This window comes from Lagopus leucura, unplaced genomic scaffold (genome assembly GCF_019238085.1).
Source record: "Lagopus leucura isolate 7727_CA_CO unplaced genomic scaffold, USGS_WTPT01 Super-Scaffold_73, whole genome shotgun sequence".
NCBI lineage: Eukaryota > Metazoa > Chordata > Aves > Galliformes > Phasianidae > Lagopus > Lagopus leucura.
In genome coordinates this window covers 53,396,582-53,412,533 of record NW_024962252.1, presented here as the reverse complement: position 1 = coordinate 53,412,533, position 15,952 = coordinate 53,396,582, and the positions used below count along the sequence as shown (strand labels likewise).

General features: G+C 37.4%; 1 protein-coding gene across 1 annotated transcript in view; it reads left to right on the top strand.

The window, feature by feature from the left end:
* TIAM2 (TIAM Rac1 associated GEF 2) overlaps positions 1-15,952 on the top strand; it is a 210,847-nt gene that overhangs the window by 149,324 nt on the left and 45,571 nt on the right. The window contains exons 8-14 of the mRNA XM_042874628.1: positions 535-681; positions 3,682-3,744; positions 8,321-8,488; positions 11,025-11,129; positions 11,589-11,667; positions 12,582-12,674; positions 13,695-13,958. Of these exons, the coding sequence (XP_042730562.1) occupies positions 535-681; positions 3,682-3,744; positions 8,321-8,488; positions 11,025-11,129; positions 11,589-11,667; positions 12,582-12,674; positions 13,695-13,958 (919 nt within the window). The remainder of the gene's footprint in view (positions 1-534; positions 682-3,681; positions 3,745-8,320; positions 8,489-11,024; positions 11,130-11,588; positions 11,668-12,581; positions 12,675-13,694; positions 13,959-15,952) is intronic.

The following is a 15,952-nucleotide window of genomic DNA, read 5'->3' as shown; positions in this document are numbered from 1 at the left end:
TCCAAGAGATCCCTGTCTTTTTTGTACTGGGGAGCCCAGAACTGGACGCAGTACTCCAGATGAGGTCTTACCAGGGCAGAGTAGAGGGGGAGGATCACCTCCCTCAACCTGCTGGCCACGCTCTTTTTAATGCACCCCAGTAAGCCATTGGCCTTTTTGGCCACAAGGGCACACTGCTGGCTCATGGCCAACCTGTCATCCACCAGGACACCCAGGTCCCTTTCCACAGAGCTCCCCTCCAGCAGGTAATCCCCCAACCTGTACTGGTGCATGGAATTATTCCTCCCCAGATGCAAGACTCTACACTTGCTTTTGTTAAACCTCATCCGGTTTTTTTCTGCCCAGCTCTCCAGCCTGTCCAGGTCTTGCTGAATGGCAACACAGCCTTCAGGCGTGTCAGCCAAAAGAAGCACCATGACATATTGCACTGAGATAAACTAAAGAAACTTTCATTTGTTGTCTCAGGTTGTAGTAACTATCAGTATTTTGCTCTTATGAAAGTGCTGTAAAGAAGTCCTGTCTGTGTTTAAATAGATCTGCTCCAGGGATGAAGCTGCTCTCAGGAAGCGTACCCTGTCTCTGTCTCAAAGAGTCAGAAACAAGAAGGGTTTGTTTTCTTCACTGAAAGGACTGGACACACTAGCAAGAAAAGGAAAAGAAAAGCGACCTTCCATAACACAGGTAAATCTTATTTGCTGAGGATTTAGGATACTGGCAGCAGAGAAGGGCTTGTTTCTACTGGGGCTTATCCTGCCTAATGCTGTTGGTGCACGGGGAAGGAGACATCTGTCCATCAGACTTGCCTTTACAATTTCAGTAGATATTATAGATTTGTAATGAGAGCATCACTTGTGAAGAGGCATTGATATATGTCTGATTTTGGATTTCTTTGTGTTAAATAAGGTTGATGAATGAGAGATTTTGACCCTGTGGATTAGCATATCTGCAGTACAAGGCAATCTCTTTTGAATTTGTAAGAAAACTCATCTTATGGCCATCTTGCAAATTGTTCTGAAGTAGGATTTCTTTGGAGAAAGCCTACATGCAAATCCTTAATTCAGTGTTGTGCTGACATGTATCTGGGACTCTGAAGTACTATTGCAATTTAATACAGAACAACACTGGTGAATCTTCACGGAAAAAAATGGAGCAGCTGATCCAAAGACAGCGGCCTTTGGCATTGCCTCTCACAGGAGGTATACAAAGCAAACCTATCCATATTTGTATTGTTGTAGTCCCAGAGCTGATGAAACAGATAATTTAGCACTGCAAAATAACACATCAGGATTTTCTGGTCTGGTTATTTATATTTTTAATAGGTAAATATTTATCTGCGTGTTGCATTGGGATGAAGCTTCTTTGAATGACTGTTAGGCATTTTTTGCATATCAGTTGAGATGTGTTACATGGTGACAATAAGAATAAAAGCTCAGATCTGTCTTTTGAAAGAGGGAACTGGTTGAGAGATTTTCTCTAGGTGGTCCTTTTCATATATTTTTCAGTATTCTCTGTGACGAGTAAGGCTGGTCTGTGAGTTCTACATCTCTATTTCTTTATTAATAACAGGCCTGAGGGAAGGGTTGCTGTGCCTATTAGCTTCATTTCCAGCTGAGCTGATACCTCTCACTGCCTTAACTGCATGATACATCCTCCTGTATGCTTTATAGTCTGGGGAGGGGATTCTGCTGAGCTCAGGGACAGGGAATCTCATTTCCACAACAAGGCGGAGAGGCTCCTGCTGCCCTCCCAACTCTTTCCTGAGCACAGGCAGAGGTGTCCCCAGTGTGTCCTCACCCTTTTTGCTCCAAAACTTGCAACCAGCTGGCCCTAAAAAGTGTTCATTTTCATCCAAGAACTCAGATTCTTGTATTTATTTGATTTTTTTTTTTTTTTATTAAACAACCTACAATAAAATTAAGGAAATGTAAATCTTGAGTGTTGCATATTTAATAACACTGCACTATGACTCATACTCATAAAAGTGAAGAATTTTTAAAAGCATGAATTAAAAACTGACCCTTGAACCTGGAAAGTGTCTGAAAAGGGAGCCATGTCATTGCTCAGACTAGTGTATACGCACGTAATTGTAAATCAGAATAGTCCTGGGGCTGCCTTTCTTGTCAACTTTTCTACCCTCTGGGAAACTGGGTTAAGCAGGAAAGTCAGGGTTGGTTCTCTCTTAATTGTGCTCCGACATCTGTTCCAAAAAATAGGTTAAAAATTTCTTGCACTCACGGATTTAGTTGAAGTTCATTTGACTAGAGCTAGTATGGTTTTATCTGTAGTACTGTAGCCTCAAAATTAGATGATATGTTCTTGAACATTGTTGCAGCAGAGAAGTTTTAATTTTTTCCTTATTTTTATGTTGTTAATAATAATTCAAAATATAGGGTGCAGAGTTTCTATTCCAGGAGGCTTTCGTAAACATTAGTGAAGTGACTCAGTCTTTTAGAAACCAGTTAATAAAACTGAACTGTAGCAGATGGGGGACATCTAGGCTCACATTATCCTCAGTTTCTTAAATGCTTATCTGCTTTTCTTCAGTCTAAACGATAAACTATTTTGAGAAATCATAAACAATAAAATGCTTTGACTACATCTGCGGGTAGGACAAGAAAGAGGAAGTTCAAAAGTAGTGCCTGTTTTACACATTGTCAGAAGCTGTATTTCATGTGAAATTTCAGAAAAGAGTTTGTTATTGTCTTGGATTATCCAAAAGGTTTTTCCAAGAACAAAAGAAAAAAAAGAAAGGTCAGATGCAAGTCAGATGATATCGTACTGATTTGTTGATTTCAGAGGGAGAGTAAAAGAGCAATTTATATTTGCACTTCAGGACAGTAATGTTAGTACCTGCAAATCTCAAGCTCTTGTGTGAACTGTACAGATCTATCCTTACATTTATGCAACTCTTATCATCAAAATATCTGATTGTATCCTTAGCTATTCATTTTTTATTTAACTGCATGGATAGTCCTAGCATCTTTGTGAGATACTATTAACTATTACTTCCTAGCCTCTCTGTAGAAACTAAGTACGTTCTACGCGTATGGGAAATGTAGGTTGCAGTTTCTGCTTTCATCAGTTCCGAAGTAGGGCAATAGTCAGCTGTTTCCATTTCTTGCTAGTGCTGGTGGGAACCATGTATGCTGTTCTAGCTAAAATTATATTGCTATCAACAGTGCCAGCCTCACTGTTCAGGTAGATGAGCTGAAAAATTATAGGGGATGAAATTTTCCAAAACTGGAACATTAATTTGAAATTTTTCCTTTAAATCATGATGAGATTTATTGCTAATTGTACCTAATGATGTAGCAAATACTGAAACTGTAACTTAGAGAAGAGTGCTTGATTGGATAGTCATTGGCTTTAAAGTTACTGCTAAATAGTGGGTAGAAAAAACCAAGTATGTGGATGCTTTTGTACATGTTTGAATGTAAGTGTATACATACTCTGAAGGAGAAAACGGACTTAAATTTTCCTTATGAAGGGAGAATGCCTATTTCCTCAATACTACCTCCCATCAAAATAAAACAGTCAAAAGTGCAAAACAATCCCTGGTTTGGGAATTAGATATATTCATCTCGTTTTTGTTTCTTCAGTTATTCAAAGAGTTTGCCTAACACACATAAGCAATTAATTTTTAATTTGTTTAGCCTATTTATTTATTTGTATTATTAATAGATTTTTGACTCTGCTGGAGGACATGGATTCGCCGGTGTCCAGAATTCAGCCAACTCTGCTGAGGTAAGAAAAGCCTGTCTCTATTCTGCACCATCTTATTTTTAAATTCTCAAATAGATTTCCTGAAAATATAAGCATGTTATGAGGCTGGTTCTGAAACCCCACCAAGGTTCGTAAAAATCAGTGTTAGATGGCAGAATTAAAATTCTGCTCGCTTGCAATTTCTCAACATGCGTGGTAGCCTTTAACAAGTAATGATAATAATAATAAAAAAAAAAAAACAAAAAACAAAACTAGAAAATTCTTTACAGCACTTGTCCTTACTGGTATACACTGTCTGTAAGGTCTAAGAAACAGATTTTGAACTGAGTTTGTTTGAAAGTTTTGCCTTTGTATTGTGGCCAATTCTAAGCTTTATTTTTCCCCTTGTCTAGTTCAACAGAACCTGTATGATTTGAGTGTTAAGACAAATGAAATTTAACTTAAGTCCTGTGGGCAGAGAAGTGAGTTAATGTACATGGGTCAGGACATTGGTCGCAATCCCTTTTGGTTCCTGCAGCCTCTCTGGGGATAGCATTACAATCCACTGGCTGGAAGCAGAGCAGTAGACTCTCAAGTCCATAACCATGCACATGTAGGAGCACTTTGTGTTGTCTAACTACCGTGGAGCTTACACAGACAGATTTTTCTTCCCTCCATAGGCTTGAACAGATAAGCACCAAGTAAAGAATTAAGTATTAGGCATAGAGTCTTTGGACTTTGTTTTGTGTATAGAATTGCAATATGTGCCATATGAAAAAGGGATTGGTCTTCCCATCTACTTTTTATCCCTATTCTTCTTTTGTTCCTGAAACAGTTATATTTTTTTAATGTAGTTTAAGACTAAGGAGAAGACTTTGAAGAAAAGAAAGAAAGCATGTCATAGTGCTATTTCTTTTAATCTGTGTAAGTGTACCAGGTCTTAGACAAAAAGTCAAAATCTGCTTTTTAGAATAAAATCCTGATTTTGAAAATGATTAACTATAGTGAACAGTTATAATGGATTTCATGGCAAAGATTTGGACAAAGTTCAAAATCTTTCATACATTTTCCTATTGTTGGATTTTTGGGGTATTATTACGTGCTATGTGGTTTCTTTTCCCATCAAAGGTATTCTTGTGATGGCTAGGTAATTAAGAAATGTGTAATTATGAATAAGCTATGTCACTGAGAGGTATCTCCAACTGACAGCAACTAATCCTGTAATGTTGATTTTTTGCCTCTTGAAAGTATCTTCACTTTTTGTGTGTCTTTTGAAACAATGTACTGAAACAACTGAATTCCCTTTGTTCCTTGACCTCTTGCCTGTTATTTTCTGGAGTGGGAAAATATTTATGCTAAGTCACCCCTCTCTTTTCCAAATAAATTATGTGAGATTTCTGGGGGACATGATCTCTTGTAGAGAAAAGTCAAATTCCTCTAAAACGTACCACTGATTATGGTGTCAAGTTGCCTCAGTTTCACACCTCAGAAATAGCAAAAAAAAGCCAAGTCCTCTTAAATCTTGGGGAGATTTGGTCTCTCCTAAAACTGGTATGAGGCAAACAAAATCTCTTGGGTGCAACTCCTGAAGATTCTTTCCAAAGAAATGTTGTGTTGGTCTCTCATTTTTGCCTCTGACCCCATTGAGACTTGAGAGATCAACAGCATCACCTGATGCAGCCAGGTCTGCTGTGGATTTTGTGTCCCCTGGCATCTCTTGCTCCTCTTGAACCCCTCTGAGGAGAGACAGACCAGTCTTGGAGGTGGCACAAGGCAGGAAGAATGACATTCAATTCCCATAATGCTGAATCAGGAAAGGCTCAAGGTCTGTCTCTGCTCTATCTGGGCAAAAGCAACAAGCATACTGTCAGCCTTGCTGCAGGTTTTGGACAGGCCAATTACAAAGTCAAATGGGGCTGTTTCAGGGCTCAAAAAATACTCCAACTGAGGTGTTGAAGTGGAGCTCTGGATCTCAACTTTATTTCTAGAAAAACATTACCATCTGAACTGTACTTCAGAAACCTTTTTTTAATGGGAATTAAATACAGTGTGGGCATTTTTAAGATCCTGACATTTTCATGAATCACACGACAACTCAGAAATGATTCATCATAGCTCTGAAAACCGTTACTTTGGCTTAAGCCCATTTTCATAGGCTAATTTCAATAAAAAACAAAACAGGATAAAAACTTTTATTAAATACTACCCAAGGAATGCAGTAAATTACAAACAGCAAACTCTGCCTGGAAGGCTATATTTTCCCTGAAAGAGATGATAAAAATGGAGACAAGCAGTGGAGGAAATTATGAAGTAATCTATTGGTCCTGCAGCAAACCTATGTCCACAGTGTGTGACAGTCTGCAAGTCCTGGCATATATTTCTGGAAAATTGGATGGGTTGTTTTAAATTTATGTGGCAATGAATGAATGAACTATTGTAGTATTAGTCACATTAGTGGGCATAACAGGAAAAAAATTTCTTCGTGTCAGATTTTCTGAGATGGAAAATGTGGATGAAGCAACAGTATATTGACTGCAGTTAAGGAACATATTTTTGTTTAACAATAGAGACAAGTTTATCTTGTGGTATGTATTTGAGCACTAGTGTACATGGAAAGAAAGGGGAAACATCGTACATTGGAGGAAGAACTTTTTCTTGCCATAAATGTTACCAGAAGAAGGTAGCCTTACTTAAATCTATTTCTCATCACCTTCATCCTCTCTTGTTTTGATTTTTTTTTTCTTTTAATCTGTTGCAAAAATGAGATTCATTTTTGTTGAACAGATACAAAGAGCTATTATTGCAGGACAATAAACCATTTTGGTAATTACAAATCTCTGAATTGGTGGGAGCATCTAACTAAGTTATTGTAGCTCAAAGAAAGCTGCTGGAGAATTCAGTCTGATCACTTCCATCTCTTGCAGTATACTTGCCTTGCCCTTTCTCCTTCCTGCTATATATGCTGTGGAAGACCATCATTTGCTCCCAGGCACCCGATTGACTGGTTTCTCAGAGGACCACAGATCCACTGGAATTATCTTTTTCAACTACAGCAGTTTTACAAGCAGTCTGGAGCTGCAGCCACTGGAAATGAAACCCCACCGCTGTAGATTTCATTGTTCCATTAATTGCAGTGGCATAACAGAACTGCTGTTATGTATAATAGTTCTATTTTAGTAGGATTTCTATGGACCTATGCTGGTCAATATTTCATTTTCAACAAGTTATAAAGGACAGTTGAGCAATCAGTATAAGATTCTTGAATGCTCTTGATTCATTAAAATAATTCTGCCAAAATCAGCACTACTCTAGCATAAAAATTGTTATTGTGGTTCATCTGCAACCTAAATTTCTGTACTGTTTAATAATTACATGAATAGGACTGTTTATTACATCTTTTTTACAGTCACAGTTGTTATTTAGAAAAACAAAATAATATGGTCTCTTTGTTGCTGTTGATATATTGTTGTCAATAACTTTGATGCCTGAAGCAAGGGAAGCAGTCTCTGTGCAGTGATTTTACTGCAGCTTTTAATTGCAGTAGACCACTGGGCTTGTGTCCCTGCAGTCAGGAGGAAAAATTGCATAATCAAGAAGCTTTTTATAGGTGGCAAAAACGCCCCAACGCAAACCAACAGGGACTGAAAGCAAACTAATGAAGAAAAAGCAGTCAGAAGTTAGGCACTGTGAGATAGCTCAGACTATCTTAAGATTTACCTTGGATCACAGCTATGCTGCTTTCCTGGGTTACTGTCACTTTCCTTTGGCTGTAAGGAGGAATTCAGGGAGCACCTCTTTGTAAAAGAAATGCCTTGATGAGGGCAGTGAAGTGATGTGCTGAATAGGCAGACCCAAATAGAGAAGTGAAATTTCAGGTTTAGAAGTGTTTTTCTTTTCCTTGTGAAGTTTCCTTTCAAATGTCTAGCCTGAAGTGCAGCGCAGAACATTGTCAAAATGAAGGGTGAGAAAATGACAGGGATTTTAGTTAGGGTGGATGTTGTATTGGATCAAGCTGAGTGGGTTTGGAGTGAGTGTGAATATGAACAAGATTGATAAACAAGCAAATACTCTGCTAGCTATGAATTAATGTGATTTCAAGCAGTAGATAGGGTAATACTTTATTTCTGCTTTAGTCCTTTAATATGTTATGGCAAGCCTTGCTCCATAGTGCTCTCTGCTGGAAGTTTAGTATATTGTCATCTTTTTTTTTTTTTCCTGTCAAAATTACAGAAATTATGTTTTTTTCAGATTTGTTAATTAAGTAAAATTGTTGTAGTCAGCTCCTCTTAAGAAGTGTTTCCTACTGTGGTACAATGTCAGGTATTTACATATTTTCAGTTATAGTTAAATCAACAAATAATAAGAGAAAAAGGCATAAAAGCCCATAATGGGAATTCAGTGGCAGTACATTCCATTATCAAGAAAATCAAGTTATAGACATTAAATGAGAATCAGTAACAGAACTTTGCCCCTTATTTGCCATGGGAGTATACACACAGTACAATGTCTAAAGATATGGTGGTGTATATGCACTGGAAACTGCCAATGTAAATGTACATTTTTTAGTATTATTTTTGCAACATTCACATATGATTTGCATTTTTGCCCTGGCTTCCAGCAGCAAGTTGATGAATTTTCGAATGTCTACTGCTCAGTACCGGACAGCATCCAGAAGGAGAATGCTTGGGAAACACAAACGTATGTTCACTTCTGTGACGGTCAAGGAGTAGCTTTAACTCTGAAACCGGAACACAGGGTGGAAGATGTTCTGTCTCTGGCATGCAAGGTATTCATTTGTTATATGCTTCAGAAGGAACATAGTGTATTTGAGGACACCCCTGTCTCTGTATCAACATTTTGAGTGGTTGCAGTGTTTCTTTCAGTAGCAGCATTTATGTGTTGTAGCCAAAGTAGCAAGGCTGTGGAAAACTTTTCTAGAAGCATTGATCAAGACAGAGAACACTGAGTCCTTAATGAGTGATGACAATTTGCCAGGTAATCAGACTCCGAGAGATCTCCCCATGTGTCCACTTCAAGTTGTCGTTGCAGCAAGCTGAGCTGTTCTGCACAGATTAGTCACAGAGAACTATGAGGACTAGTTGACTTAACAAATGAGGATAAGACATTTCAGACTGCTATGACAAATGCTTATCGGATATGTATGTTTCTTAAAGGGCTTTTAACTAGATATTTTTGCTTTTAACTAGATATTAATCCTACCTGAGAATTTCCAAGAGTGCATTCTGTTCTGACAGTCAGTGCCATAAATCTGAGAGATTGCAGTATGTCTTGGGACAGAAAATTGAATCACAACTTACCTAGCTCCTCTGTCTTTATTTGTGCCAGTAGTTGAGTTTAGCTCTGATTTCATGATTCAAATCAAATTATGCAAACAAGGTCTTTGAAAGAGATAACATTTTATACTCAAATCATGTTTTCCTGTTTTCTAACAAGTGGTAAATATATTTTATTTAATTCACAAGTAAGGAGTTAAAATGGGGGAAAAAAAAAAAAGAAAGTTCTCCAGCTGCAGTTTTTGGCATTCATTAGTGTGAAATCTCAGGTAAGCTCATTCAGCTGGCTGGAAGTTGGGGCTTTTAATGAAGTAAAGGCTCCACTTTAGGGACTCTTACCGTGTGATAATTTTGTAAACTGAATATAGAAAGAAAGAAATTATGAAATCATACAAGTTTCTGAAAATCTGGGATGTACTACATATTTTAAATCAAAATGAGCACACACTTTTAGACAAGACACAGTATTGTGCATTACTGGGGAGAAATTATCTCCTCATTGCTTTTGCTGGTGTATACTGAATCCTGGAGAAACAGTTTATGGCCTAGTTTACTTCTCAGAAATACATTGTATGGCTCAGGCTGAAGGAATTTTAAGAGATGGTATTTCACCAGCAGATGGCACAGTATAGCTGAAATATTTGGACATTTTTAAGATAACGCGTAAGAAATATATCTGACTGATGAAAATAAAATTTGTAAACATAAAATTAAATTGAAAATGAAATTCCTTACCTCTCTTAATCCATCATTCCAAGATATTTGTAAAAAGCTGGCTTTTAATTTTTCAATGTCTGTATCAGATGAAAATTTAGTTCTAAATTATTTGATTTTTTTCTAAAACTTCTTTCCCTTTTGTTTTTTTCTTCCTCTTCCGTGTGCAAAGCTTTTCATAAGCGTTCTCTAAAGCTGACTACTTTCTGCTCATCTATCCTGGGTCTTATATTTTCATTCTGCTGGGGTGATTGTAAGGAATCTTTCTTCTAAACAGAACATGTTTGAACACTGTATGTATAAGGATACAATTCAAAGCACTTTTTTTTCATCATTCATGTGTTATGGGTTTTATAATTTTCTCATTTCTGTTTTCCGTCTGAGGTTTTGAGTAGCACATATAGAAAAAAGAATGTGCATTTAAATACAGTTATTTAGGATATATGACACTTGTAACTCATAAACTGCTATACATAATAAAATGGTCAAGTAATTACTAGTTATTCAGTAGATTTTGTTTCCACAAGCTGCAGAGATATGTAAATGAGGTTAAATAATCCTAAGGGATGCTGTTTCATTCCTTCTGTTTTAGTCATTCCTCTCATGTTTGCTTTATTAATATGTTAAAAAGAAATGTTTTATGCAGTGCTCTCAGTAGAATCCTGGTTTCAGAGAAACTCCTATCAGTGGCTTTGCATTCTCAGGCTAATATTCTCTGGGAATATTCCTATCTCCCTTTGGCTTCCTGTTGATACAAGGTTTTGGCTTTGACCTCACATGGTGAAAAAAAAATGGGTGAAACTCTCTGATCATAGATGAAACCCAGCAATAAAAGTAGAATCAAATAAAGGCAAACCCTTAGGGAATCTGCTTCCCACCTGATCCCCTTTTCTAGCAGCCCATATTTCATACACATTTCCTATATGAGAAGAAAAAGTTGCTAAGTAGAACTGAGTCATTACAAGTAGTTACAAAAAAAGGTGGTTCTGAGTGTAAGTTCAAAATACAGAGAGCAGTTATGATTACCTCTGGAAACATATAGCAATGTTCAGTTAATCTAATAGCCAAGATATAGTACTTATGAAAGGAGTTGGGTGAATTTTAAGGGAAAATGGAAGTCGTACTTCAACATTAGCTTTGAAGCAAGGCAGCTAAGTTTTGTTTATACCACAGAAATAGTTAGAAAATGACTTGTTTAAAATTACTTTTGCACAACTTCTAAAGGATTGTGCATATGCTTGTGTGTGTCGCTGCTTTGACCTCTGGATTCTGGAAACAAATAATAAATTCCAAACCCCATTCTCTTTTCCTTAGATGAAACAACTGGAGCCAAGGAACTATGGGCTACAGCTCAGAAGACTGGTTGATGAAAATACTGAATACTGTGCTCCTGAACCATACGAATACATAGTAGACCAGGAAAGTGTGATTCTTCTTAGATACAGCTCAGTGATGTCTGTAGCTACAGTTGAATTATCACCTATGAATGTGTGATTTAGATCTAAAATAAGGCTTTAAAGCTGCTCATGCATTGAGCTCTGCCATCCTTGTTCACACAGTTCATGCCTGTGCAGACATTCAGATGGGTAGGCACTACAAACACTCTCTTCAAGAACTGTTTGAAAATTTAAGTGGGGATTTTGGTACAGACGTAGTGTCAGTCTCAACTCCAGACTGTCTATATCTAGTTTACTCTGCATTTAGTCCCACTGATTCCAGTGATGCTTGCAGTGTAACACAGTTCCCTGTGTAAATATACCAAAGTTTGGCTCTTTATTGATGCAAATGGTATTGCGTTTCTTTCCTATGATGTACCTTTATGTTTTAATATTTACAATTTCATAATTTTATCACCTCTATTTCTGCTTTTTCCAATAGGTGTATGATGAAATAGAAATTTGCCCATTAAATGTTTATCACATTCATCTTACAAAGACTGAAAATATAACTGATTTTGGTAAGTTTAACCAAAACAGCTCTCAGGAATTTTTCTTTTTATTATCCTCATTATCTACTTTCTCTCTTCAGGAGCTTTCTGCCATGTTTAGAGCCATCTTTGCCAAAATCTGTCTGCAAAAGACTTCTGACTTTACAATGAGCACTCAGATGGTTGTTTTACACTGGCAAATGCATTTCTTATTTCTCTGTTTGGGAAAGACCCATTGTCTATTCTTCTGTATACAATAAATTAGTCAAGCTTGGAATTTTCAGAAGAAAAATGTCCTTTGCCAAGGTTAATACTATCAACCAGACCATGGTCAAGGTCTGCCTTCTTTTTTTTTTTTTTTTTGTGTCGACACAGGTTGGAACAGTATCAACAAATTCTGACAGTCTTTTATCTGCAGGAGGTATTTATGCCTAAAAATGAATATATACTTAGCACAGGTATCTTATTAAAGTGGCTCTGTGCTGTTTTTCATCTACATGTTTGTGGGTATGAATGTTTGGTTTTTTTCCTGGGCTCACTTGGATCTGTATGGATTTAAGTTTGCTCCATTTATAGGTTGGGTTTCCAGTTTCTGGAATTGTTTAAAACAACTCTCTGTCTCACAGACACATTATGGAACTCATACTGTAATGATAAGCTGTGTTATTGAACCATTCTGTGGGGCTTAGATACGTATTTTTTTCAAACTATATTTCTCTTTTTACTGCACAGCATGACATTTCCTCGAAGTTGAGAAGACCTGTTAATTTTATCTGTCCTAAAAATGGCTGAAAAACAATAAGATAACTTTTCTATGATCTGTAGATGCTTTCTCATGAGAATTATTAACTAGCTGATTATGTTAATTCTACTAAATATACAAAATAAAAACGTTGTTCCAGAGAAATTTGATTTTATTTGATTTTAAACCTGTATTACTTCAGGTTTTGCTGTCACAGCTCAAGTTGATGAAAATCAGCATCTCACACACATATTTGTAAGTGATGTTCTCCCTGATGGGCTTGCATACAAGGAAGGTATGTACCATATTGACATTTAACATTGCACTCCATTGTCATATCAGTCTCAAAACATGAAGGAGATTTAGTACTGCTATCTGTGAAATGGCTCTTGGCTTTTACTATTCATACTTTTCTTTCCTGATGACCATGGAATATATATGCTAGTAGGAAGGATAATGTACACAGAATAACTGAATTATCCTGCCAGTATAATTAGAATAATTCTCCCGTGGAAACAAATTTTGCATTTGTTGATCTGACCAAGTGTTTTTGCATGAAAGAGCAGGCTGAAAGAAGAGATTTTCTCACACTGGGAAACCTCATGGGCTTGGTCAGTCTCAGACTGACCCAAGACTTTCGGTGTTGCTAGCAGTAAAAAGTAGCTTCTGTCATGATAATATTTTTCTGTACACATTTCTCCAAGCTCCTTCTCTACTGTGGTGCTCAGAAACTGCATTTCTCTTTGGCAGGATCATGTTAGTTCTGGTTCTCTGAAAAACAGAAAGGAGAAAACAGAAAACATAGAAAGTTTTAATAGCTACCTGAGAATAATGACCACTTAGTTGCTGCAAGTCTTGAAAGACAGCAGTTGCTACTGTTTAAATTTATACAAAAGCTTATAAAACTTCATCTACTGTTATTTTGCATGAATGATTTGATCTATGTGACTAGTTTCTTGTTCTTCCAGACTGGAATAATGTTATACGTATTATTGTGCTGTATGCTGATGCCATCTTTTGTAATGAATTCAGGATATGTGAGTCATGAGAGGTGCCTCTGTTCTGATCTTTTCAAAAGTTGCACTCATCTTCCATTCTAAATCCTCTAGCATCTCTAGGAATAAGCAACTTGTATCAAAGTAGGCATGAGATTAAGTTGTATTTTTATGACACACATAAAACTTCCATCAGTTCTAACAGACTTATGGAAAATAAAAATAAAAGGTGAAACATTGTAAGGTTTGGTTTGTGACTTTTCTGTTTTGTATTCCATCCTTCTTTTTTCTCCTTTTCCTCTCCTTTCACATGCTCCCAGGTCTACGAGTAGGCAATGAAATCCTGAGCATAAACGGAGAGCCTGTGTCTGATCTTGACCTTAGGCAGATGGAGCTGTTGTTTTCAGAAAGAAGCGTAATGCTCACTTTGAGAATGAATCACTGTGGGAGTCAGCAACCCTTGTGTGCATCCTGGTCATCAGATGGTGACATTTCCAGGGATCCAAAAAGTTTGTTGCCACCTCCAAACCAGTCACAGCTTCTGGAAGAGTTTCTAGATAACTTCAGAAAGAATACAGCAAATGGTAAGAAGTTGACAGCAATGTTTTAAAACCTCATGTCATGTTTCTGCTTGTGCCTCAGTAAGAAACCCAAATGCAAACAACTGAAGTTCCATTTATGCTCCATATAGTGTCTGTTATTTCATTATTTTCTATAAAGTAGAAATAGAATGAGATATGATCGTGTCTTCTGGAAAGCTACATTGTTTTAATTTGTTTGGCCATACCATCCAGCATTACTGGGCACAAGTTGCTGTAATGTTGGGTATCTCCAGTACATCCATTTCCCAGGCATGAGTGGTTGAAGTGATGTGATGATTTTCAGAGGCAGATGTATTGCTGTGTTTAACATGCTTTACAAATTCTGAAATATTGTATAAATTAAGGGTACCCTGAATGCCATAATCATTAACACCTCAGAAATTAGTTGTTCAGCTCTGCTCCCACCCTAACATACTATCCCTAGAGTGTTCCAGTTGATTATAGCCAACTGCTGTGTAGAGTAGAGCCTTTGAAAACAGTTTTCACAGAGTCTGTTTTGCTACCATACCTGGGTGTATTTCTTATTTAATACGATAGTGCTGTACTAAACATTGAATGAAGTTCAGTTGTATCCTAATGGTGCTGTGTCAGGGGCAGAACATAATGGGTTTACATATGAGGAATACTAGACAGTGAAGGTGCCAGAAGAGTCTGTGATAAAAAGATGCCAAAAGACTCAGCCCCTTGATGATTCTATGACCTTGCCAACCCCAAGAAAGGTGCTAGTGCACAATGCTGCATTGTCTTTCCAGATGGAAATAGGTGCTACATGGAGGGGCATGGTTACCCTTCCCCTTCCTGGGACAGAGGGTCCTGCACAGGAGCCGTCTGCTAGAGAACTGGCTCACATCTGATTTGTTGTTGTTGTTGTTGTTGTTGTTGTTGTAAACACATTCCTGGATTTGTGCACAGACATTTGGTTGTCTCTGGCATAGGGTGTCTGCAGGGGAGAGCACCCAGAAGTACTCTGACGAGTTGTGTGACAGGCTGTAGGTAAAACTGATCACCTCCAGGGGCCTTCATAGCTACGTCTCTGAGCCAGAATGGCCCTGGGGATTGACAACACTCAAAACTCCATCAGTTTCCAACTGATTAAGCAAGCCTCAACAACAAACAGACAAAGACCCACAGCCTTGGGATTGCTGTAAGCAGTTAACTGGAGAGAAACCTTTGCATCCTTTCTATTAATACTCACCGTTGCAGATTGCAGTCCTCTGTGTCACCAGGCTGGGGCAGACAGATGTGCACAGGGAGCATGCTGTTTGGGAAACCCTTCTGGGGGGTTTTCCATGTTTCTGGTGGGACATGCTTCTTGTGCTGTTAAAATATATATAAAATGTCTGTCTGAAACAGAAAGTATTCAGGGATTTGCTCTCCATCTTTTTTATGTCTTGACTAGTTTTCAAACAAATTTCTACAAGCAAATTCAACTACAGTTTCTTGAATGAAAAAGGTGCAGTTTTCTCACTGTGCCTCTGGGGGATGCTAGTAAAATTCTACAGGAAAGTTAGCCAGAGTGCACTGTTGTGTAAGGGATAGAAAGGAGAGGTACAAAAAGGGATCTCTGCTTTTTGTATATAATTATGATGGCAAGTGTTTTGTGATTGGATTTTTTTTTCATAATTAAAAATGGAAGAGGAGAAAAAGAATCACATAGGAGAAGTTGTCAGAATGATTTTAATTATAAAGCAATTTTATTAGGTCATCTTTTGAAATTAAAAGTAATCTGAATACAAGATTTGCAAGTAGCATCTCTCTCAGGGGCCTTAGTTCAATTTAAAATGCCATTAAATTGACTGGTGGCATAAAAGTTAGTGTAATAAAACAAAAATTATGATAGAGCTAATTAATTACATAATTACACCATGGCTATCATTCACTTTGTTGGCTTGATATCATAAGCCAGCATTACCTGGAGTATTTGGTATACTAAATGTATGTGTCCATCTACTAGATTCATCATTCCTCAGGGATAA